This window comes from Phyllobates terribilis, unplaced genomic scaffold (assembly GCF_046119375.1).
Source record: "Phyllobates terribilis strain yellow unplaced genomic scaffold, ASM4611937v1 Scaffold_3__8_contigs__length_932513732, whole genome shotgun sequence".
Lineage (NCBI taxonomy): Eukaryota > Metazoa > Chordata > Amphibia > Anura > Dendrobatidae > Phyllobates > Phyllobates terribilis.
Window position 1 is genome coordinate 720,979,162 of NW_027362763.1, and position 26,661 is coordinate 721,005,822.

General features: G+C 44.4%; 1 protein-coding gene across 1 annotated transcript in view; it reads right to left on the reverse strand.

Annotated features, from left to right (window-relative positions):
- Window positions 1–26,661, reverse strand: part of PREPL (prolyl endopeptidase like) — a 67,478-nt gene that overhangs the window by 19,029 nt on the left and 21,788 nt on the right. Inside the window, exons 9-10 of the mRNA XM_073672048.1 lie at window positions 14,683–14,883; window positions 2,613–2,785 (exon numbers count right to left, since the gene is read on the reverse strand). Of these exons, the coding sequence (XP_073528149.1) occupies window positions 2,613–2,785; window positions 14,683–14,883 (374 nt within the window). The remainder of the gene's footprint in view (window positions 1–2,612; window positions 2,786–14,682; window positions 14,884–26,661) is intronic.

Consider the following 26,661-nt stretch of genomic DNA (forward strand, 5'->3'; position numbering starts at 1 on the left):
TATGGAGGACTATGTGGGGCCATTATACTGTATGGAGGACTATGTGGGGCCCATTATACTATATGGAGGACTATGTGGGGCCCATTATACTATATGGAGGACTATGTGGGGCCCATTATACTATATGGAGGACTATGTGGGGCCCATTATACTATATGGAGGACTATGTGGGGCCCATTATACTATATGGAGGACTCTGTGGGGCCCATTATACCATATGGAGGACTATGTGGGGCCCATTATACCATATGGAGGACTATGTGGGGCCCATTATACCATATGGAGGACTATATGGGGCCCATTATACTATATGGAGGACTATGTGGGGCCCATTATACTGTATACTGGTTGACCCTCGACTTTGTCCTAGTTTTTGATTTTGGCCCACTGTGTGTTTTGAATTTTACATCCCTGACTTAAAGGATCAAAAAAAATAAGTCTCAGCAATTCTTTCCATAATTTCTTCATTTTTCTTTTGGTTCACTTTACATTTAAAACTGAAAAATATATGAGTAAATCTCAAAAGCGTAGCCATGTCTTCCTTTTTTTTTTTATCTCCACTCTCTCCTGTAAGGCAACTGACTGCAGCAGGAGCCTCTCCCCTCTGCAAAAAAAAGAAAAAAGCTCGCTCTTGCCTTTCTTGGAACAGATCATCAGGAGATTACACCGTGTCTGCAAAAGGTTAATGTGCCTTGTCCTAACACTACATACACTTTTTTTCCCTACCTTTGTGGGGCCCATCATACTGTATGGAGGACTATGTGGGGCCCATTATACTGTATGGAGAACTATGTGGGGCCCATTATACTGTATGGAGGTCTATGTGGGGCTCATTATACTGTATAGAGGACTATGTGGGGCCCATTATACTGTATGGAGGACTATGTGGGGTCCATTATTCTGTATGGAGGGCTATGTGGGCCCCATTATACTGTATGGAGGGCTATGTGGGCCCCATTATTCTCTATGGAGGACTATGTGGGCCCCATTATTCTCTATGGAGGACTATGTGGGCCCCATTATTCTGTATGGAGGACTATGTGGGCCCCATTATTCTGTATGGAGGACTATGTGGGCCCCATTATTCTGTATGGAGGACTATGTGGGGCCATTATTCTGTATGGAGGACTATGTGGGGCCATTATTCTGCATGGAGGACTATGGGGGGCCATTATTCTGTATGGAGGACTATGGGGGGCCATTATTCTGTATGGAGGACTATGGGGGGCCATTATTCTGTATGGAGGACTATGGGGGGCCCATTATACTGTATGGAGGACTATGTGGGGCCCATTATATTGTATGGCGAACTATGTGGGGCCCATTATATTGTATGGCGAACTATGTGGGGCCCATTGTATTGTATGGAGGACTATGTGGGGCCCATTTTACTGTATGGAGGACTATGTGGGGCCCATTATATTGTATGGAGGACTATGTGGGGCCCATTTTACTGTATGGAGGACTATGTGGGGCCCATTTTACTGTATGGAGGACTATGTGGGGCCCATTATATTGTATGGAGGACTATGTGGGGCCCATTTTACTGTATGGAGGATTATGAGGGGCCCATTTTACTGTATGGAGGACTATGTGGGGCCCATTTTACTGTATGGAGGACTATGTGGGGACCATTATACTGTATACTGGTTGGCCCTCGACTTTGTCCAAGTTTTTCATTTTGGCCCTCTGTGTGTTTGAGTTTAACATCCCTGCTGTAGAGGGATCATCCTTATCCTCATTTGCACATGGAAACACGAGAAGCAATGAATGAAACTGAAAGGGAGAAGATACAGATTAGATATTAGAAAAAACTTTTTGACAGTGATGGTGATCAATGAGTGGAACAGGCGGCCACGAGAGGTGGTGAGTTCTCCTTCAATGGAAGTCTTCAAACAGAGGCTGGACAGACATCTGTCTGAGATGGTTTAGTGAATCCTGCATCGAGCAGGGGGTTGGACACGAGGACCCTGGAGGTCCCTTCCAACTCTAACATTCTATGATTCCTCCCACACGCTTAAGACATACTGATAGGGAATTTAGCTTGTGAGCCCCAATGGGGACAGTGATTGTAATATCTGTAAAGTGCTGCAGAATATGATGGCACTATATAAGTAAAGCATAATAAAATCATATTATTAAGTATTACGTATGGATTCTGCAGTTTAACATTTTAAAATCTTTTTATCTAATTCTTGCTCAATTCACAGCTTGAGCCCCAACGACCATTTTTTTTCCAAGCAATTTTTTTCTAAAAAATTACACTTTGTATGTGGGAACCTTCTTGCAATTTTTAATTAAAGTGCCGAGTGGCATTTTGACAATGTGCCAGATGTCTACTTTCAAAAATATGTATTTTTTTATTTTTTTTTAAATTTAGTGTTTCTAATTTTTGCTATTTTTACTTGTCAAAAACAGTAAGATACATCTAACCTGCAGGAGGTGCTTTCCTAGGATCAGAGATGATAATTTGGGCTCTGAGCTGTAATACACCCTTTGATCAGCTCATTTGAGAAATTCTACATAGAAATTATGCAAAAATTCTCTTTTTACAATATTTGACACAATACATATCCAAATATTTTATTTTCGACATTTGAGCCTTACCTTACCTTACATGACAGTAGGCCAAAAGCCAGCCATCGTCAACCAGCATCCTTTTCTCAGGTTTAAAGCTCATGTTCAAATCCACGCCATACGCCCCATAGACATGGACTAAAAGGGGTCTTTCACCAAGTCCAATCTCTGCTTTATAAAAAACGGTCACTGGCACCAACGTCCCATCCTGAGCAGGAGGAGCAGCAGGAGCAGGAGGAGCAGCAGCAGCAGGAGGAGCAGCAGCAGAAGAAAAAGTGTTAAAAATAAAATAAATAAAAAATAATAATTTTCACTAAATTAAAATTCACTGTATGCCGCAAGGTGGGGGGGAGAAAAAAGTGGTAGACTGCTGGAAATAGCAGCGACCAGAGCAAAACTATGAATGTTGCGGTTTCACCATTTAAAGGCCACCGTCAATTTCTGACAGCACCGTTTAAATGTCAGGCACGTACCAGCTCCCCCAAAATGCGAAAGCGGTGCGCCAACGAGTTGTTTTAGCAGCCGCAGCCCTGCTGAAGACCATCATAACTGCCATCTTAGTCCACCTATGAAGCCCAGGCTCTGGCTGGCCTTTATACGAGATCATTCTCTCATTTTCGCTATAAAAAAATTACAATTCTATGGTGCTGCAGTATATAGAATAAGTGGTCAAATGATTAAAAGATGAAGTACACAAAGGAAATAAAAAAATCAATAATAATAATAATAATGAAAAAAAATTATATATTTTACATACACACAAATCTTTTCTTCTTTTTCCATGTAAAAAACCAAACCAAACAACCCCCCCCCCCCACAAATTTGGTTTTGCAGAGCTCATAAAGTGAACGCCATAAATCGAAAGAAAATAAAAACTGTGAGAATTGTCACACCTTGCAAGGGAAAAAAAAAATAAATAATAATATTATATTATTATTAATAATACATATATATATATATATATATATATATACACACACACACACATTTTTATTATTTATTTATTTATTTATTTATTTATTACACACACCACACACATCTCACGGCACACAGAACAAGCCTTCACATACCTCTATAAAAAAAGGGAAAAAAATAAAAAAGTCATGGATCTCAGCAAAAAAACCTGATTTTTTTTTCACGACAAATCTATCACATATTTATTACACACATATACTGTATTTTTGGAACTATAAGACGCACTTTTTTCCTCCAAAATATATGGTGGCTGTGGGTGGTGGGGGAGCGGCAATGGTGGAGGAGCGGGGCACAGGAGGCAGGAGCTGCCTGCTGCCACCTACACTGTGCCCGCTACTAAAGAAGATGAATATTCACTGCTCCCCAAGCCCAAGGGCGTGGAGAGCAGTGAATATTCATTTTCCTTAATAGCTCTCACACTGTACCTGCAGAGCGGCTCCTGCAGCGGCCGGCGGTCAGTGTGCCCTTATTAAAGATAAGATTCTAAAATCTACTAAAAAACATTATATGAAACTCTGATGTATACTAAATATCTATACTTATATTTTGTTATATGTTATGAATCTTGTTTTGCATATATCTGTTATATTGGATATCATTTAGTCATATATACCCTCACTTTAATATATATTATGAAAACCTTGATATATATATTAGATATCTGTACTCGTGTGTCACTATACAAATATCCTGAAAGGATTAGTTGGAACTGGTTATAGAAGTGGACTTTCAAGTTGTTTACAAGAAGGAGACGAGACAAAGGATTCAACATGACACCTCCCAAGAGAATATCCTGACGAATGAGGAGAATATCTTGGGGGAGACACATAAGTCTCATTATGTTGTCCTATGGGGTTATCTATACCATGGGCCAGAGACCACTGTGATTGCTCAATTGCCTCAGGGCGACACCCTATTGGGACCTTCCTTTATACTGAACATATATATGTTATGCTGGAATAATAAACACATCTTTCCTGCGCCATTTCTCTTCAAGAGAAGTTCAGTATCTGACTGTCTGTCCGATATCAAAGCTTCACGTATACACTTGAATAAGTTAATTTGGCAAGGGATAAGCAAACGGTTGGGGTCCTTTGAACCTCACTTCCACAATTGGCGCAACCAACGTGGGGCACCACACCAGGGCAGACCGAATGAAGGTGTCCAGCTGTGGATCGTGGATGACTGGATGGGCCTGATCACCCCCCTTACACGTTAAAGCCCCCGTCTCACATAGCGAGATCGCTTCTGTGTCACAGTTTTGGTGACGCAACAGCGACCTCACCACCGATGTCGCTATGTGTGACACTTTGCAACGATTAGGCCCCTGCTGTGAGGTTGCTGATCGCTGCATAGTGTCCTGGACCATTTTTTGGTTGTTGCTCTCCCGCTGGTCAGCACACATCGCTGTGTGTGACCAGCGCGAGCAGCGATCAGGCTGGTAACCATGATAAACATCGGGTTACTAGGGGCACACGCGCACCTAGTAACCCGTTGTTTATCATGGTTACGAGCCTGCTAAAGTGAGCGGTAACCTCCCGCTCACTGTAGCAGAGTGGTAACCATGGTAAACAACGGGTTACTAGGTGCGCGTGTGCTCCTAGTACCCCGATGTTTACCATGGTTACCAGCCTGCTCCTGCTTCAGCAGCAGGCTGGTAACCAGGAGCAGGACATCGTGGAAAGATTCTTTCCACGATGTCGCTGCTCCCCTGATCGTTGGTGAGCCTGCCTGTTTGACAGCTCACCAGCGACCACATAGAGACGCAGCAACGATCCCTGACAGGTCATATCGTTGTCGGGATCGTTGCAGAGTCGCTAAGTGTGACGGGGCCTTAAGTCTAGTTTAATTACACTGTAAATACAGACTTGCTTGTGTTTCCAGTCGTTCATAGATTAGCAGAGGGCAAGAGTCGGTCTGTTGTGGTAATCCTTAAGTGGGGGTAGGTGTGACCCTGCTGGTGTTATCGAAACCCACTCACATTCCAATCCACTGTAACCTTTGCTTATTCTAATTTGTTTGTGTTTGAGACTGACTTAGTGGATGGGCTGTTGTGTGTGACTTGTGAACAGAGAACTCTCCTGGGTGTAATCTCACATTGCATCTCCATATACAGTACAGACCAAAAGTTTGGACACACCTTCTCATTTAAAGAGTTTTCTGTATTTTCATGACTATGAAAATTGTACATTCACACTGAAGGCATCAAAACTATGAATTAACACATGTGGAATTATATACTTAACAAAAAAGTGTGAAACAACTGAAAATATGTCTTATATTCTAGGTTCTTCAAAGTAGCCACCTTTTACTTTGATGACTGCTTTGCACACTCTTGGCATTCTCTTGATGAGCTTCAAGAAGTAGTCACCGGAAATGGTTTTCACTTCACAGGTGTGCCCTGTCAGGTTTAATAAGTGGGATTTCTTGCCTTATAAATGGGGTTGGGACCATCAGTTGTGTTGTGCAGAAGTCCGGTGGATACACAGCTGATAGTCCTACTGAATAGACTGTTAGATTTAGTATTATGGCAAGAAAAAAGCAGCTAAGTAAAGAAAAACGAGTGGCCATCATTACTTTAAGAAATGAAGGTCAGTCAGTGCAAAAAAGTGGGCAAACTTTGAAAGTGTCCCCAAGTGCAGTTGCAAAAACCATCAAGCGCTACAAAGAAACTGGCTCACATGAGGACCACCCCAGGAAAGGAAGACCAAGAGTCACCTCTGCTTCTGAAGATAAGTTTATCCGAGTCACCAGCCTCAGAAATCGCAGGTTAACAGCAGCTCAGATTAGAGACCTAGTCAATGCCACACAGAGTTCTAGCAGCAGACACATCTCTTCAACAATTGTTAAGAGGAGACTTTGTGCAGCAGGCCTTCATGGTAAATTAGCTGCTAGGAAACCACTGCTAAGGACAGGCAACAAGCAGAAGAGACTTGTTTGGGCTAAAGAACACAAGGAATGGACATTAGACCAGTGGAAATCTGTGCTTTGGTCTGATGAGTCCAAATTTGAGATCTTTGTTTCCAACCACCGTGTCTTTGTGCGACGCAGAAAAGGTGAACTCTACATGCCTGGTTCCCACCGTGAAGCATGGAGGAGGAGGTGTGATGGTGTGGGGGTGCTTTGCTGGTGACACTGTTGGGATTTATTCAAAATTGAAGGCATACTGAACCAGCATGGCTACCACAGCATCTTGCAGCGGCATGCTATTCCATCCGGTTTGTGTTTAGTTGGACCATCATTTATTTTTCAACAGGACAATGACCCCCAAACACTCCTCCTGACTGTGTAAGGGCTATTTGACCAAGAAGAAGAGTGATGGGGTGCTACGCCAGATGACTTGGCCTCCACAGTCACCAGACCTGAACCCAATCGAGATGGTTTGGGGTGAGCTGGACCGCAGAGTGAAGGCAAAAGGGCCAACAAGTGCTAAGCATCTCTGGGAACTCCTTCAAGATTGTTGGAAGGCCATTTCCGGTGACTATCTCTTGAAGCTCATCAAGAGAATGCCAAGAGTGTGCAAAGCAGTCATCAAAGCAAAAGGTGGCTACTTTGAAGAACCTAAAATATAAGACATATTTTCAGTTGTTTCACACTTTTTTGTTAAGTATATAATTCCACATGTGTTAATTCATAGTTTTGATGCCTTCAGTGTGAATGTACAATTTTCATAGTCATGAAAATACTGAAAAATCTTTAAATGAGAAGGTGTGTCCAAACTTTTGGTCTGTACTGTACCTCCTGTTCTTGAGAGAACGCAGGGGAGATGATGTGAGAAAAAAAAAAAAAAAAAGTTTTGCAGTTCTGTATCGCTCCCTAAAGAACGTCCTGTTCAGCCATGCAGAAATTCTTGAGACTGTTTACAAAGGAAGCCAAGGTGTCGAATAACAGCTTTAGTGCTCAGACACTGGTGGCCGACAGGGAAGGAGTTAAGTATATTGCTAGTGTTAAACAGTTAATGGACATTGTAGGAATGAATAAGAGGGGAAGACTTCAGCCGGGGCTGTGGAAAATAGCTTTAAAGGAAAAGGGTAAACTAGAGGATACAGGTTTATTATCTGTGGCTATGGCCTGTGGTCGTATAGCAAATGACATAGCAAAAGAGGGATGGGAAGAGGAAGAGAGAACAGATGATAATGATGATGTATATTACATGTATGCTAAGTCCCATGTTTTTAATGTTGCTTTGAAAACTGTTGAGCCACCACCTTATAATGGCCTCAGGGGGTGGAAATGTTCTAGGAGTGCCAAGGGGGGTACCAGACGAGTTTAACCCCTTAACCCCCGAGGGTGGTTTGCACGTTAATGACCAGGCCAATTTTTACAATTCTGACCACTGTCAATTTATGAGGTAATTGCTCTGGAACGCTTCAACGGATCCCCCTGATTCTGAGATTGTTTTTTCGTGACATATTGTACTTCATGATTTTGGTAAAATTTCTTCAATATCACTTGCGTTTATTTGTGAAAAAAAAGGAAATTTGGACAAAATTTGGAAAATTTTGCAATTTTCAAAATTTTAATTTTTATGCCCTTAAATCAGAGAGATATGTCACACAAAAGAGTTAATAAATAACATTTCCCACATGTCTACTTTACATCAGCACAATTTTGGAACCAAATTTTTTTTTTGTTATGGAGCTATAAGGGTTAAAAGTTGACCAGCGATTTCTCATTTTTCCAACAAAATTTACAAAACCATTTTTTTAGGGACCACATCACATTTGAAGTCACTTTGAGAGGTCTTTATGACAGAAAATACCCAAAGGTGACACCATTCTAAAAACTGCACCCCTCAAGGAGCTTAAAACCACATTCAAGAACTTTATTAACCCTTCAGGTGCTTCACAGGAATTTTTGGAATGTGGAAGAAAAAAATGAACATTTAACTTTTTTCACAAAAATGTTACTTTAGACCCAATTTTTTTTATTTTCACAGGGTTAACAAGAAAAAATGGACCCCAAAATTTGTTGTGCAATTTCCCCTGGGCATGCAGATACCCCACATGTGGGGAAAAAACACTGTTTTGGCGCACGGCAGGGCTCGGAAGGGAAGGAGCGCCATTTGACTTTTTGATTGTAAAATTTGCTTGAATAATTAGCGGACGCCATGTTGCGTTTGGAGAGCCCCTGATGTGGGGGAGCTCCAATGTTTAGGCACAAGTGACCCCATTTTGGAAACTAGACCCCCCAAGGCACCTATCTAGATGCATAGTGAGCACTTGGAACCCCCAGGTGCTTCACAAATTGATTCGTAAAAATGAAAAAGTGGTTTTTTTTTCACTTTTTCATTTTTACAAATCAATTTGTGAAGCACCTGGGGGTTCCAAGTGCTCACTATGCATCTAGATACGTGCCTTGGGGGGTCTAGTTTCCAAAATGGGGTCACTTGTGGGGGAGCTCCAATGTTTGGGCACACAGGGACTCTCCAAATGCAACATGGTGTCCGCTAACAAATTGAATGGAAAATCGGCTCAAATTGTTAGCGGACACCATGTTGCGTTTGGAGAGCCCCTGTGCGGCCAAACATTAGAGCTCCCCCACACGTGACCCCATTTTGGAAACTATACCCCGCAATGATTTTATTAAGGGGTATAGTGAAGATTTTGAACCCAGAGGTATGACACAGAATTTGTTAACATTAGGTCATCATATTGAATCAGTTGACATTAATCTTGAGCGCAAGTGCTCGCTACTTGAGTTTGCATCGGATACTCAGGTATGCACCATGTACTGCGTGTGCTCGAGTGACATGCTCAAGTCCCTGCCCCGCATGTTTCACGGTTATTAGACACCCAAAAAAAAAACATGCAGGGATCGCTCGTGCATGGCAGGCAATCCCCGCAAAGTTTTTTGGGCCGTAAAGCATATGGGGCGGAGACTCGAGCATGTCACTCAAATACCCACGATACTCAATGCATACCAGAGCACCCGATGCAAACTCAAGTAGCGAGCACTTGCGCTCAACACTAGTCGCCATATCGTCATCTTTTTTTCTTACTTTTGAAAAAAATCCTAACCCCAATCCCAGCCCTAACCCTAATACAACCCTAAGCATAGCACAACCCTAACCTGAGAGTTTATTTTTTACGCCGTTCCTCAAGCGGTATAAGTGATTAGACGACCTTATTCTTCGGGTCGGTGAGACTACAGCGATACCAGAATCATATGGGGTTTTTATGACTGACAGCTGTCGCACACAAAAAGACGCATTTTTTGTAAAATCTAGATTTTGCATAGCCATATTTTGAGAGCTATAATTTTTCCAGATTTTGGCAGACAGTCATTTGACGGCTTGTTTTTTGCGGGATGAGTGGACGTTGTTATTGGTGCCATTTTCAGGCACGTGACATTTTTTGATCGCTTTGTATTCCGATTTTTGGGAGGCAGAATAAACAAAAACCAACAATTCAGGATTTTTTTTTTTTTATGCCGTTCTGCGTGTGGTAAAATTGATAAGGCAGCTTTATTCTTCGGGTCAGTACGTTTACAGCGGTACCACATTTACATCGTATTTCTATGTTTTGCACTTTTACATAAAAGCAATTTTATAGAAAAAAATTATTTTTTAGCATAGCTTTATTCTGAGAGCTATAACTTTTTTATTTTTCGGCTGATGGAGCTGTATGGCGGCTTGTTTTTTGCGGGATGAGATGACGTTTTCAGCGGTACCATTTTTATTTATATTAGTCTTTTTGATCGCGTGTTATTCCATTTTTTGTTTGGCGGTATGGTGATAAAGCATTGTTTTTTGCTTCGTTTTTTATTTATTTTTTTTACCATGTTCACTGAAGGGGTTAACTAGTGGGACAGTTTTATAGGTCAGGTTGTTCTGGACGCGGCGATACCAAATATGTGTACTTTTATTTTTTATTTTTTTGTTTTTTTCATAATAATATTTATTGATGGGTACATTATATTTTTATTTTTGGTGGATTATTATTTTTTTTTTTATTTTTTTTTTTATATATTTTTACAATTTTTTTTTTCACTTTCTGACAGTTTATACACTTTATTACTTTGTCCCACTCTGGGACTTTCACTTTTTTTTCTCTGATCGCCTGCATGGCACAGGAATGCAGCACCATCCCTGTGCCATGCAGGCTGTCAGCGCTGGACAGGGAGAAGATTGTTTGGAGACGCACTGCGCATGTCCAAAAAATCTTCCTGCTGTCTGGTGACCCGGATGTTGTCATGACGACATCGGGTCGTCATGGCAACATCCTGGAAGCCACGGCAGACAGCGCTGGAGGCCGGAAGAGGAGGTGAGTATCTGCGATCACCTCCCCCTGCCTCCGCAATGCTGCGATCAACTTTGATCGCAGCATCGTGGGGGTTAATGTGCTGGGAGCGGTGCAGGACCGCTCCCTGCACATAGTACCGGGTGTCAGCTGTGACAATCAGCTGACACCCGGCGGCGATCGCGCCCGCACAGCCTGTGTGCGCGCGCGATCGCCATGACGTACTAATACAGGTCTGGCTCTTAAGTCCCAGGGCACAGACGCGTATTAGTACGTCAGATGTTGTTAAGGTGTTAAAGCCAGAGATCAAGTTAAAGCAGGATTTGAATCCTTCATCATGCCCCTGGTAACTATCAACAAGAATGTAGATTGGATTAATTATCTGTATTATAACCAGCAGAGATTTGTAAATGCCACTAAAGATGCCCTACAGGGTTTGACAGATCAACTAGGTCCTACATCAGTAATGGCATACCAGAATAGAATGGCCCTGGATATGATTTTAGCAGAAAAAGGGGGCGTATGTAAGATGTTCGGGGACTCTTGTTGTACCTATATTCCAGATAATGTTGGCCCTACAGGCAAAGTAACAATTGCTCTAAAGAAACTTACTAGTTTATCAGAAGAACTTAAAGAAAATTCAGGGATCAAGGATCCATGGGACCAGTATTTCTCATGGATGAGTGACTGGCAGAAATGGTTAGTTCAGGTGGGGATGGCAATTTTTGTAATAATGATTATACTAGCGATGATGGCATGTTGAGTTGTTCCTTGTATACGGAAATTAATACAAAAAACTGTGGATCCTATAATGGTAATGACTGATGAGGAAACTAATAACTGGACAGAAGAATCTTAGACAACAATCCAGATTAAACAGTCAGTCTTAAGTAATAAGTCTAACACTTGATTGTGGCACCTGTATAGTTCCCTTGTTTGTGGTGGTTTGTGTGTGCTCGTGTCCATCCGGCAGTGTAGCGGACAGGCTTGTCTGGGGAATCCGGCCTCGGCTGGCTCCTCCCACTAGGGGCGGAGAAGTACGTGGGCGGGTCTGTGTGTTTGCACTTCGGCTGGAGCGTTCACCCACTGCCAAAGGAGAAGGGAGCTGTGAAAGCAGGATTCATTTAGTTATATCTAGAATTTATATTATTAAATGTAACCTCTATATTCTTTTGCGTGAAATTTTTACTATGTATTTCTACAAGTGCTAAGCAGAGAGGGGGTCTGATGAAGGGTTTCAAAAATGTTTTTAGGGGGGGGACTGTTAAAGATAAGATTCTAAAATCTACTAAAAAACATTATATGAAACTCTGATGTATACTAAATATCTATACTTATATTTTGTTATATGTTATGAATCTTGTTTTGCATATATCTGTTATATTGGATATCATTTAGTCATATATACCCTCACTTTAATATATATTATGAAAACCTTGATATATATATTAGATATCTGTACTCGTGTGTCACTATACAAATATCCTGAAAGGATTAGTTGGAACTGGTTATAGAAGTGGACTTTCAAGTTGTTTACAAGAAGGAGACGAGACAAAGGATTCAACATGACACCTCCCAAGAGAATATCCTGACGAATGAGGAGAATATCTGGGGGGAGACACATAAGTCTCATTATGTTGTCCTATGGGGTTATCTATACCATGGGCCAGAGACCACTCGGATTGCTCAATTGCCTTAGGGCGACACCCTATTGGGACCTTCCTTTATACTGAACATATATATGTTATGCTGGAATAATAAACACATCTTTCCTGCGCCATTTCTCTTCAAGAGAAGTTCAGTATCTGACTCTGTCTGTCCGATATCAAAGCTTCACGTATACACTTGAATAAGTTAATTTGGCAATGGATAAGCAAAGAGTTGGGGTCCTTTGAACCTCACTTCCACACCCTCTATTGAAGTCCATGAATATTTACTACAACCCACGCCCATGGGTTGTATTGAATATTCATGCACTTTAATAGCAGGCACACTGACCACAGAGCGGCAGCAGGAGCCGCGCTACGGGTAGAGAATGAATGGTCACGGCTCCCCACGCGCACAGTCCCGGGGCATGGGGAGCAGTGACTCTTCCGGCACAGCATATCACAGTGTGAGGGCGCATGGTGGTGACGACAGAAAGAGGAGTAGAAGTGTTTATTTTTTTTGTGTGCAGCATGGGATGGGGAGTGCCAAACATACCAGGATGGGGATGGGGGCCATTTATAACAGGAATTAGGGGCCATATATACCAGGATGGAGGATGTTAACAGAATTGGGGGACATTACCCCTATAACAGTGTCAGCAGCAGACCCCCTCCCCCATAACAGTACATCATGACCACATTTTTTGCTTACATTTTTTTTTCTATTTTCCTCTGAAACCTAGATGCGTCTTATAGTCCGAAAAATACAGTATATGTAGACAAACCGTATATATGTAACTTATTCCACATACACGCCCCGACAAAGTCATTTTGCTGCACAATGAACATCAGAAGAACAAACGCCCCCGACATGATATGATTGTAGTTTATTCTTAACACTGCACTTGTACGACTCGTCCTGCAATCAACAAGAAGTCATATGGCTAAGGCAACAGAAAAATAAAAAAAAAAGTTATGGCTCTTGGGGAGGGGAACTGAGGAAAAAAAATGACAGCGTTAAAACAAAAATTGTTAGCGGCAAAAAGAGGTTAAAAGATCTGCGAGTACTGGGCAATCTCAAGGAATTAGGTTGACAATGTGCTTTAAAACTACTCCAGGCCGCAAGTATCAGTAGCAAATTTGTAAGAATTTCTTTAAAAAGGATCCTAAGGCAAATTAATTTTTATTTTTTTTATTTTACATTTCGTTCTGGTCATATGCCATTTAGTTAAAAAAAATAAAATAAAATTGTATATCTTTTTGACCCAAGCTAGACCAGGTTGTTGAGAAGTTAGTAGCGTGTACTTCCAAATGTGTTTACCTTACAATAAAAATCCATAAAGTGGTATGTTCACACGTTGCGTTTTTGCAGCAAAAAACGCAGAATAGTGAATGAGATTTCTGAAAACTCATGCACATGTTGCTTTTTTTTTGCAGTTTTGGAGCAGTTTTTAAATCCTTAGAATCTCCATCCTTTCACCATTTTCACTGGTTGTAATATATGGGAAAAATGAACGGATCAAAAATGCACATTTTTTAAAGTCGCATTTTTCTGCTAAGAGACACGTTTGATGCAAAAATGTTTGCAAGAAATGCTTAATGTCGGCATATACCCTAAGGGCTCATTCACACATCCGATTTTGCCACATACGAGAAAAATGGACGGATCATTATGGTCCGAGTGTCGTTTGGTATTCTTGTACTAGATCAAATAATTAAAAAAAAAAAAAAAAAATTTTTTAAAAAGTTTCTACACTTTCTCCATTCTAACAGTCAGACAAAATCAGACTGCACTCGAATCTGACAATGGGATCGACTTCATCACGGACCCATTGCTAAATTTGATCCGACCCTCGGATCAAAAATTGTACATTTGGCCCCACAGACTATCACAGGTACGAGTGCCATCTCTGAAAACCACACAGCACTCGTACGTGAAAAATTGGGACGTCTGAACGAGCAGAAATAGTACAATACCCAGATAAATCGTGCCTTAGAGTATCCAGATAAATAGAGTCAGTGACCAGAAAAATATTATAGTATCATGCCACCAATCTGTATAATAAAAAAATTGTGTTAAATGGTGGCACTCGCCTTTCTTCAAAGAAAACACTCGAAGTCAACCTAAGGAGAGGAGGAAATTGTGAATTTACAGGCTGAACACTGAATTCATCCTATTTTTCCTTTTGTAACGCTTCAGCAAAATTTTTTTTATGACCCTTTGTAAAAGAATGAATGCAGACCTTGCTCTTGGCTTTCAATCGTACAATGCGCGGTTCGCTTTTTTCTCCGTTGTAATCGGCTTCTACCGACAATCTGTTTTCTGGTACAGAATAAGCAAACATGACCGGATGATGAACGGGAGACTCAAGGTAAAAGCAGAGAGTGTCGGTCCTCTCCTCCGGGTGCAAATCAGCTTGTAGTGCATAGGCCCATGATGGAAGCTAGATAAAAGTACAAGAAGGCAGAAAAAAAATAAAAAAAATATTTTATTTAGGAAAATTCATTGTGCCCCCCCCACTTTATTATAAAAAAAAATTCACTGTCTACGTACGATAGATTTAATCTGGAAAGCTGTTTCACCTCAATTCATATGATAATTATATATACGGATATCAGAGCAAAAGAAAAGGCTTCCGCTCGCAGAACAAAACGCTGGTTGACAGAGGCAGAGCTTAAATGGTTCACTGCACTCAACTTGTTAATAACCTTTTTATTTAAACACTATAATGAAATTCAATCACTATTTCAATTAAAAAGCAAAAATTATGAAACAAGTCGTGATTTTCTTGTCAAATTAAATTTGCTCTGTGAAGTGATATTTAAAGTCACATTTCATCTGCAAAAAAAGGGGAAAAAAAAAAAAAAGTTGACTCTTCTACCTACTGAAAGCGAACAGGCTGCCGACATATGACGAGGTCAGGCAGCAATTCAGGTCTGTCGTTGGGTCCTGTTGTCCTTAAAGAGAAAGTGTCACCAGGTCAAGAGTTGCCGGTTTTCCCTCTTATTTTATTCCCGCTACTCCTCAAGAGTTTTCAGTTTTTTTAAAATCCGTCACACGGTTCTAGAGTTATGAGCTTTTTGAATGTGTTCATTTTTACCAAGAAGGTGTTGCTCATGGTATCCTCTGGGGGGGGCATGCTCTCGAGGGGAGGCGTGCCTTTAGGCTGCTCTCGGGAGGGAGGCGTGCCTTTAGGCCGCTCTCGGGGGGGGGGGGGGGCGTGCCTTTAGGCTGCTCTCGGGGGGGGGGGGGGGAGGCGTGCCTCTAGGCCGCTCTCGGGGGGGGGGGGAGGCGTGCCTTTAGGCCGCTCTCGGGGGGGGAGGCGTGCCTTTAGGCCGCTCTCGGGGGGGGAGGCGTGCCTTTAGGCCGCTCTCGGGGGGGGAGGCGTGCCTTTAGGCCGCTCTCGGGGGGGCGTGCCTTTAGGCCGCTCGGGGGGGGGGGGAGGCGTGCCTTTAGGCTGCTCTCGGGGGGGGGGGGAGGCGTGCCTTTAGGCTGCTCTCGGGGGGGGGGGAGGCGTGCCTTTAGGCTGCTCTCGGGGGGGGGGGGGGAGGCGTGCCTTTAGGCCGCTCTCGGGGGGGGGGGCGTGCCTTTAGGCTGCTCTCGGGGGGGAGGCGTGCCTTTAGGCTGCTCTCGGGGGGGAGGCGTGCCTTTAGGCTGCTCTCGGGGGGGAGGCGTGCCTTTAGGCTGCTCTCGGGGGGGAGGCGTGCCTTTAGGCTGCTCTCGGGGGGGAGGCGTGCCTTTAGGCTGCTCTCGGGGGGGGCGTGCCTTTAGGCTGCTCTCGGGGGGGGCGTGCCTTTAGGCTGCTCTCGGGGGGGGCGTGCCTTTAGGCTGCTCTCGGGGGGGGCGTGCCTTTAGGCTGCTCTCGGGGGGGGCGTGCCTTTAGGCTGCTCTCGGGGGGGGGGGCGTGCCTTTAGGCTGCTCTCGGGGGGGGGGCGTGCCTTTAGGCTGCTCTCGGGGGGGGGCGTGCCTTTAGGCTGCTCTCGGGGGGGGGGCGTGCCTTTAGGCTGCTCTCGGGGGGGGGGGCGTGCCTTTAGGCTCCTCTCGGGGGGGGCGTGCCTTTAGGCTCCTCTCGGGGGGGGCGTGCCTTTAGGCTGCTCTCGGGGGGGGCGTGCCTTTAGGCTGCTCTCGGGGGGGGCGTGCCTTTAGGCTGCTCTCGGGGGGGGCGTGCCTTTAGGCTGCTCTCGGGGGGGGGCGTGCCTTTAGGCTGCTCTCGGGGGGGGGCGTGCCTTTAGGCTGCTCTCGGGGGGGGGGGGGGGAGTGCCTTTAGGCTGCTCTCGGGGGGGGGGTGCCTTTAGGCTGCTCTCGGGGGGGGAGAGTGCCTTTAGGCTGCTCTCGGGGGGGGGGGGGGGAGTGCCTTTAGGCTGCTCTCGGGGGGGGGGGGGGGGAGTGCCTTTAGGCTGCTCTCGGGGGGGAGTGCCTTTAGGCTGCTCTCGGGGGGGGGGGGGAGTGCCTTTAGGCTGCTCTCGGGGGGGGAGTGCCTTTAGGCTGCTCTCGAGGGGGGGGAGTGCCTTTAGGCTGCTCTCGGGGGGGGAGTGCCTTTAGGCTGCTCTCGGGGGGGCGTGCCTTTAGGCTGCTCTCGGGGGGGGTGTGCCTTTAGGCTGCTCTCGGGGGGGGTGTGCCTTTAGGCTGCTCTCGGGGGGGGGGGCGTGCCTTCTCGGGGGGGGCGTGCCTTTAGGCTGCTCTCGGGGGGGCGTGCCTTTAGGCTGCTCTCGGGGGGGGCGTGCCTTTAGGCTGCTCTCGGGGGGGGGCGTGCCTTTAGGCTGCTCTCGGGGGGGCGTGCCTTTAGGCTGCTCTCGGGGGGGCGTGCCTTTAGGCTGCTCTCGGGGGGGCGTGCCTTTAGGCTGCTCTCGGGGGGGCGTGCCTTTAGGCTGCTCTCGGGGGGGGGGCGTGCCTTTAGGCTGCTCTCGGGGGGGGGGCGTGCCTTTAGGCTGCTCTCGGGGGGGGGGCGTGCCTTTAGGCTGCTCTCGGGGGGGGGGGGCGTGCCTTTAAGCTGCTCTCGGGGGGGGGCGTGCCTTTAAGCTGCTCTCGGGGGGGGGGCGTGCCTTTAAGCTGCTCTCGGGGGGGCGTGCCTTTAAGCTGCTCTCGGGGGGGGCGTGCCTTTAGGCTGCTCTCGGGGGGGGCGTGCCTTTAGGCTGCTCTCGGGGGGGGGCGTGCTTTTAGGCTGCTCTCGGGGGGGGCGTGCTTTTAGGCTGCTCTCGGGGGGGGGCGTGCTTTTAGGCTGCTCTCGGGGGGGGCGTGCCTTTAGGCTGCTCTCGGGGGGGCGTGCCTTTAGGCTGCTCTCGGGGGTGGGGGCGTGCCTTTAGGCTGCTCTCGGGGGTGGGGGCGTGCCTTTAGGCTGGATTATTACCCTGTGAACAATGCCCCTTTGGTAAAGACCATAAAAAGAAACACCCATCAAAGACTTTGATTTGCTTGACGTCTAACGGATAAGTTTTCTCCTTGTGGAGAGGGACATACCGGCTCTGAAATGATAAGGTAAGGAGGCTTATTCGCCCTTCAATGCTCCTCTTGAAAATTGAATATGCAAATTGCCTCTTCAGAGAGGAACAGGACTTGAACTCTATAGCGTCACCGATTGGAAGCTGCAATCCTACAAGTCACTATCGACCCTTTAACGAGTCTTGCAATATGACTTAGGATAAACGTCAAATCAGGGACAATAGTTACCCCTTAAGCCCCAGTCCAGAGCCACTCATCTAGCCAAATCAGATCTCATACTTTGCACTGATGAGGGGCAATACCCCGAAACACCGTGTCTGCAAGTTGAGATTCTGATTTGGCTTTTATCCTGAGTCATATTGCACGACTCGTTCAAGGGTCGATAATGACTTGTAGGATTGCTGCTTCCAATAGGCGGCGCTATAGAGTTCAAGTGTTCTTCCTCTCTGAAGATATTTGATTTTCTTGCCATTTATTAAAAAAAATAAAATAAAATAAAAATTATATATATATATATATATATATATATATATATATATATATATATATATATATATATATATATATATATATATATATATATATATATATATATATATATATATACATACATACAGTGCCTACAAGTAGTATTCAACCCCCTGCAGATTTAGCTGGTTGACACATGCGGAATTAACTTGGCATTGTGACATTTGTACTGTAGATCAGCCTGGAAGTGGGAAATGCACTGCAGCAAATTTTTTTTTTTTTAAAACGTTAAAAGTTAATTCAGAGTGTCATTTATTATTCAACCCCTCAAACCACAAGAATTCTGTTTGGTCCCCCTAAAGTATTAAGAAGTAGTTCAGGCACCAAGAATAATGAGCTTCACATGTGTGGATTAAAGATCTCTTTTGCCAGCCTTTTCTGACTATTTAAGACCCTCCCCAAACTTGTGAACAGCACTCAGACATGGTCAACATGGGAAAGACAAAGGAGCATTCCAAGGCCATCAGAGACAAGATCGTGGAGGGTCACAAGGCTGGCAAGGGGTACAAAACCCTTTCCAAGGAGTTGGGCCTACCTGTCTCCACTGTTGGGAGCATCATCCGTAAGTGGAAGGCTTATGGAACTACTGTTAGCCTTCCATGGCCTGGACAGCCTTTGAAAGTGTCCTCCCGTGCCGAGGCCAGGCTTGTCTGAAGAGTCAAGGCTAACCCAAGGACAACAAGGAAGGAGCTCCGGGAAGATCTCATGGCAGTGGGGACATTGGTTTCAGTCAATACCATAAGTAACATACTCCACCGCAATGGTCTCCGTTCCAGACGAGCCTGTATGGTACCTTTACTTTCAAAGCGTCATGTCAAGGCTCGTCTACAGTTTGCTCATGATCACTTGGAGGACTCTGAGACAGACTGGTTCAAGGTTCTATGGTCTGATGAGACCAAGATCGAGATCTTTGGTGCCAACCACACATGTGACGTTTGGAGACTGGATGGCACTGCATACGACCCCAAGAATACCATCCCTACAGTCAAGCATGGTGGTGGCAGCATCATGCTGTGGGGCTGTTTCTCAGCCAAGGGGCCTGGCCATCTGGTCCGCATCCATGGGAAGATGGATAGCACGGCCTACCTGGAGATTTTGGCCAAGAACCACCGCTCCTCCATCAAGGATCTTAAGATGGGTCGTAATTTCATCTTCCAACAAGACAACGACCCAAAGCACATAGCCAAGAAAACCAAGGCCTGGTGCAAGAGGGAAAAAGTCAAGGTGTTGGAGTGGCCTAGTCAGTCTCCTGACCTTAACCCAATTGAAAACTTGTGGAAGGAGCTCAAGAATAAAGTCCACATGAGACACCCAAAGAACATAGATAACTTGGAGAAGATCTGCATGGAGGAGTGGGCTAAGATAACTCCACAGACCTGTGCCGGCCTGATCAGGTCTTATAAAAGACGATAATTAGCTGTAATTGCAAACAAGGGTTATTCCACAAAATATTAAACATAGGGGTTGAATAATAATTGACCCACACTTTTATGTTTAAAATTTAATAAAATTCAACTGAGCAACATAACTTTTTGGTTTGTAAGATTTATGCTTCTGTTCATAAAACCTACTCTCGTTTGCAGTTTGAAGGCTCTAACTTATTTGCATCTTATCAAACCAGCTAAATCTGCAGGGGGTTGAATACTACTTGTAGGCACTGTATATATATATATATATATATATATATATATATATATATATATATATATATATATATATATATATTTATATTAACTCAAGCTTTTTTTTTTTCTTTTTTTTTTTTAACTCCTATTACATTTACGAAAAAACGACAAACCACAAGGAGAATACAGTTTTACTGCATAAATGGAGTTGTCCTTTATTTTTATCTATTTTTTTTAACATTTGTGTAGCCACAGACGAATAGATGACATTTGTTTCAGGTTGCCCGCGGCTTATTCTCCATCTGAGGGCTTTGAAACAAAAAAAAAAAAATGATGAGAAATTCGCAAAACGCTAATTTACTGTCAACGACTATGATTTTTGAGTAAAGTAATGCTTTTAGGGGTAAAAATGTGGATTCTGAAAATAATCCATTCCGATTAAAAACATTATATTCAGCAAGTAACTCTATTCAGTCCTATTATTTCCCCCCCTCTCCGTCCCTGATTATACGCCCTGGCCGTGTCGCTCTTGTAATCTAGCCAGTTTGATTCCCGCTAGCGATCTCGTGCTACAGGTTAGGCTCTTTAGCATTTAGTCACTTGAAATTGGTGCCTTGGATCGGAGAGCTGAAGAAAAACCATTGAGGAACACAATAACCCTTTTTCTTGGCACATGTACACTTGGTGGTTTGTAGCTATTATGTGTAGGATTCTCAAGGAAGGAAGGGGGGGGGGGGGAGAAAAAAATAATAAAATCGAAAAATCAGCATTCATTCTCTGCAAGCTGCTGAAAAGCCAAAACGTCCGTTCTTCAAATATAACAATTTAACAACACAACTGATATAAAAAAATAATAAAAAAAAAACCTGACTTCACCACTGCAAATAGAAGCTGAGCACATTTTTTTTTTAAAAAAAATCATAAGGGAAAGGGAAACATTTGTTAGCAAGAAGCAGCCAAAAAAATAGGAAAAGCTGAAAATCCAGTATATAAATGGGGTGCAGATGTAGCAGTGCTGAATGCACTTACAAGGAACAATCAAGCAGATGCCAGTAAAATATAATAACATGTGTAAGAGGAGAATCAGTTGTCGATTATAGAAACCACAAATATTTTCTGCACATTGGTTTTTGGGAGAAGTGACAGTACGATTTGTTGGTCAGTTTTTCCAGAAGTTTTGGTCACACTGGATAAATATGCTCTGCTTTTTGTTAGATCGATGAGCCTGACATGGGTAATCTGAACACAGGGTAATCGGCAGCCAGGACCCCCAAAGATCAACTATAACCTGTAGGGGTGAGGGGGGAGTCCAGTAGGAGGGTTCAGATTTCCCTGCAGCGCCCCCATAGAGGAGATGATGCATTACACAACAGAAAACCTGTCACCTCTCCAAGCACGTCTGAGATGAGAAATACTTGTATTACCCATAAAAAACAACAATTCTGGGGCATCTTTTCTGAGAACACACCTGTTATTCCTCCTTCACCACTGTGGATATAGAGATGAATGTATGCATGTATGGCTACGAACAGTGTTTACAAGCTGTGATACTTTAGCTTGTAAACAATATATAATAATTTTTTTATATAGAATTTAAAAAGATGAAAAAATAAAAATAATAAAAAATACATTTTTTTAAATGTATTTATTTTGTCTAAAATACAAAGGAAATGTGTCATCTTTAGGCCTCTTAGAGATCATTTCACACACACATATATATATATATATATATATATATATATATATATATATATATATATATATATATATATATATATATATATATATATATATGTGTGTGTGAAATGATCTCTAAGAGGCCTAAAGATGACACATTTCCTTTGTATTTTAGACAAAATAAATACATTTAAAAAAATGTATTTTTTATTATTTTTATTTTTTCATCTCCACACACATATACTATATATATTACAGTACAGACCAAAAGTTTGGACACACCTTCTCATTTAAAGATTTTTCTGTATTTTCATGACTATGAATATTGTACATTCACACTGAAGGCATCAAAACTATGAATTAACACATGTGGAATTATATACTTAACAAAAAAGTGTGAAACAACTGAAAATATGTCTTATATTCTAGGTTCTTCAAAGTAGCCACCTTTTGCTTTGATGACTGCTTTGCACACTCTTGGCATTCTCTTGATGAGCTTCAAGAGGTAGTCACCGGAAATGGTTTTCACTTCACAGGTGTGACCTGTCAGGTTTAATAAGTGGGATTTCTTTCCTTATAAATGGGGTTGGGACCATCAGTTGTGTTGTGCAGAAGTCTGGTGGATACACAGCTGATAGTCCTACTGAATAGACTGTTAGAATTTGCATTATGGCAAGAAAAAAGCAGCTAAGTAAAGAAAAACGAGTGGCCATCATTACTTTAAGAAATGAAGGTCAGTCAGTGCGAAAAATTGGGAAAACTTTAAAAGTGTCCCCAAGTGCAGTTGCAAAAACCATCAAGCGCTACAAAGAAACTGGCTCACATGAGGACCGCCCCAGGAAAGGTAGACCAAGAGTCACCTCTGCTTCTGAGGATAAGTTTATCCGAGTCACCAGCCTCAGAAATCGCAGGTTAACAGCAGCTCAGATTAGAGACCAGGTCAATGCCACACAGAGTTCTAGCAGCAGACACATCTCTTCAACAACTGTTAAGAGGAGACTTTGTGCAGCAGGCCTTCATGGTAAAATAGCTGCTAGGAAACCACTGCTAAGGACAGGCAACAAGCAGAAGAGACTTGTTTGGGCTAAAGAACACAAGGAATGGACATTAGACCAGTGGAAATCTGTGCTTTGGTCTGATGAGTTCAAATTTGAGATCTTTGGTTCCAACCACCGTGTCTTTGTGCGACGCAGAAAAGGTGAACGGATGGACTCTACATGCCTGGTTCCCACCGTGAAGCATGGAGGAGGAGGTGTGATAGTGTGGGGGTGCTTTGCTGGTGACACTGTTGGGGATTTATTCAAAATTGAAGGCATACTGAACCAGCATGGCTACCACAGCATCTTGCAGCGGCATGCTATTCCATCCGGTTTGCGTTTAGTTGGACCATCATTTATTTTTCAACAGGACAATGACCCCAAACACACCTCCAGGCTGTGTAAGGGCTATTTGACCAAGAAGGAGAGTGATGGGGTGCTACGGCAGATGACCTGGCCTCCACAGTCACCAGACCTGAACCCAATCGAGATGGTTTGGGGTGAGCTGGACCACAGAGTGAAGGCAAAAGTGCCAACAAGTGCTAAGCATCTCTGGGAACTCTTTCAAAATTGTTGGAAGACCATTTCCGGTGACTACCTCTTGAAGCTCATCAAGAGAATGCCAAGAGTGTGCAAAGCAGTCATCAAAGCAAAAGGTGGCTACTTTGAAGAACCTAGAATAATAGACATATTTTCAGTTGCTTCACACTTTTTTGTTAAGCATATAATTCCACATGTGTTAATTCATAGTTTTGATGCCTTCAGTGTGAATGTACAATTTTCATAGTCATGAAAATACAGAAAAATCTTTAAATGAGAAGGTGTGTACTGTATATATAAATATATTTATTTTCAGCTTTTCCTCCCTTTGCTTTTCAAGATCCACAACTTTTTGAAGTTTCAGTTGACACAGTAACACAGTTGTAGTATTAGATGACACCATTCAATTTACCATTTGATGTAGAGGAAAACGGGAAAAAAAATTCCGAGTGGGATGGAATTGAACAAAAATAAATAAAATATATTATTAATAATAATAATAATAATAATAATAAACTAGACAAATGTTACCTATGGTTTTGCCGTCATTCATTGGTTTCAGTTGCTATATTTTTATAGCCATAACTTTTTTTTTTCTTAGTCGACAATTGCATTGGAGCTTGTTTTTTTGCAGGACGAGCTGTAGTTTTTTTCAGTAGCATTTTGGGGTCTGTACACGTTTCTGATTTTTTTTTTTTTTTTTTTTTGGAAGGGGTAAAATAACAAAAAGACAGCGTTTCTGCCATTTTGATTTTTTATTCACTCCCCGTTTTCTATTTTATTAGCACAGCCAAGTACGCATGCCACAATACCAAATATGTTAATTAGTTCTCAGATGTAAGTGTGGGGAAAATGGGGGTAGTTTTTAACTTTTTTCTTTAATTTTATTTTATTTTTTACATTTGTAATTGATCTCTTTAGGGAATCTGAACTTGCAATCACTTGCTCGCCTATACGATACAGGGCCAGTCACATCTGCAATTTGCGGGGCTCGACGGGTCTGATAAATTCGGCGGGCTGTGCAAACTTAGCCTATGGGGTTAAATTCAACGTATAAGTTGACAGCCAGGTGTTGCAGTTGTGGGCTGAAGTGCTGACGTCAAGTCGACAGCACTGCAGCCAATCACTGTGCTCAGCAGTTCTGTCCATCTAGACGTAACGCCTCATTCAAAGCTGCCGAGCTCACTGATTGGCAGCAGCGCTGTCAATGTGACATCAGAGCTACAGCCAGGAGGAGACTCAGTGCAAACATTTTATAGGCACTGTGCTGAGGGTTTTTTTTTACCACTTTTTGGTCACTTGTTATTTTATTTTTTTTTGAAAAACATGATAAAATTTGAAAAAAAAAAAAAAAGTGTTTTGTTGTTTGCTATTCGCCATTAGTCGCGTTCTTATGGATGTGGCAATACCAAATAAGTGTAGATTTTAATTTACATTTATTTTTTTAACACCTTCCAATAACAAAAGCTTACAAAACACCTTGGGTGCCCCAGTTGCTATTGACCACAGCATCTAAGGGGCTATATGGTCATGACCAGAACTCACTCCAACCTGCACTGCCACAGTAGAGAATACAATACATGCTGATAAATAAGGAAAAAGGAAGTTACTGTACTGATAGTGCTGGTAGAATGTCAATTAAGAGGAACTGATGGTACATTGTGTTATGCACACGCCCGGGCTGAGCGGCGTGTGCGTGTGATTGTAGTGATTCCACTGGACCATGAACCGGAGAGTGCCTGGAGGGGCGTGACTAAGTATCTGGCCGATCCGACCAAGATGGCACGACGGCATACGACGCCAGTGCACCAGGGAGAAACCGGGCAGAGGGACCAGGTGCTACTCCAGGTCAAACTCCGGACACGGGGGTTGACCCACACAGGGATTACTGGATCAGGCTGGTTAGGCTGGCGCACAGACTGGAGGGTATAGGCAGGCACGACTGGTATGCAGGCAGGCGGGTAAAGGCAAGCGCAGCTAGAGTGCAGACAGGGAGGCACTAGCAGGTAGGAACACAGGCGGGATAGGACCCAGTACACACTGGGACTCAGGAACAATACAGGTAGAGGGGTACAGGCAAGCACAGCTAGAGTGCAGACAGGGAGGCACTAGCAGGTAGGAACACAGGCGGGATAGGACCCAGTACACACTGGGACTCAGGAACAGGCAGGTTAGGCTGGCACAGACTGGTGGATATAAGCAAACACGGCAGGTATGCAGATGGGTGGATACAGGCGAGTATGCAGGCAGGGAGGTACTGGCCGAAAGGACGGGCTGGAGCACAGAAAGGTTAAGACCCAGTACAGACTGGGTCACAGAACCGCAGATGCGGTAGACAACCACAGCAGAGAGGGAACGCCCGAAGCGGTGGGCAAGAACAGAGCAGGACGGGGCTGCAGGAGCAGCGAGCACAAGCAGGGCAGGACAGGACTGCCGGAGCAGCGGGCAGAAGCAGGGCAGGACAGGACTGCCGGAGCAGCGGGCAGAAGCAGGGCAGGACAGGACTGCCGGAGCAGCGGGCAGAAGCAGGGCAGGACAGGACTGCCGGAGCAGCGGGCAGAAGCAGGGCAGGACAGGACTGCCGGAGCAGCGGGCAGAAGCAGGGCAGGACAGGACTGCCGGAGCAGCGGGCAGAAGCAGGGCAGGACAGGACTGCCGGAGCAGCGGGCAGAAGCAGGGCAGGACAGGACTGCCGGAGCAGCGGGCAGAAGCAGGGCAGGACAGGACTGCCGGAGCAGCGGGCAGAAGCAGGGCAGGACAGGACTGCCGGAGCAGCGGGCAGAAGCAGGGCAGGACAGGACTGCCGGAGCAGCGGGCAGAAGCAGGGCAGGACAGGACTGCCGGAGCAGCGGGCAGAAGCAGGGCAGGACAGGATTGCCGGAGCAGCGGGCAGAAGCAGGGCAGGACAGGACTGCCGGAGCAGTGGGCAGAAGCAGGGCAGGACAGGACTGCCGGAGCAGCGGGCAGAAGCAGGGCAGGACAGGACTGCCGGAGCAGTGGGCAGAAGCAGGGCAGGACAGGACTGCCGGAGCAGTGGCAGAAGCAGGGCAGGACAGGACTGCCGGAGCAGTGGGCAGAAGCAGGGCAGGCTAGAACCGCCGGAGCGGTAAGCAAAGGAGTCAGAGCAGACTAGAACCGCCGGAGCGGTGAGCAAAGGAGACAGAGCAGGCTAGGCTGAGTAGGGGGGACAGGGCTCTGTTCACACGGAACAGACAGGAAGGGAAAGGCAGAGCCAGACACCCACAGGGTACTAGCAGAGAAGTAGCGAGTGGACCACAAACTCACAAACGGGAGTACAGAGACAACAAGCAGGAGTTAGGTACGAGTTCAGACTCTGCAGAAAAAGGAAGGGAACGGACATAGAGGCAAAACAGG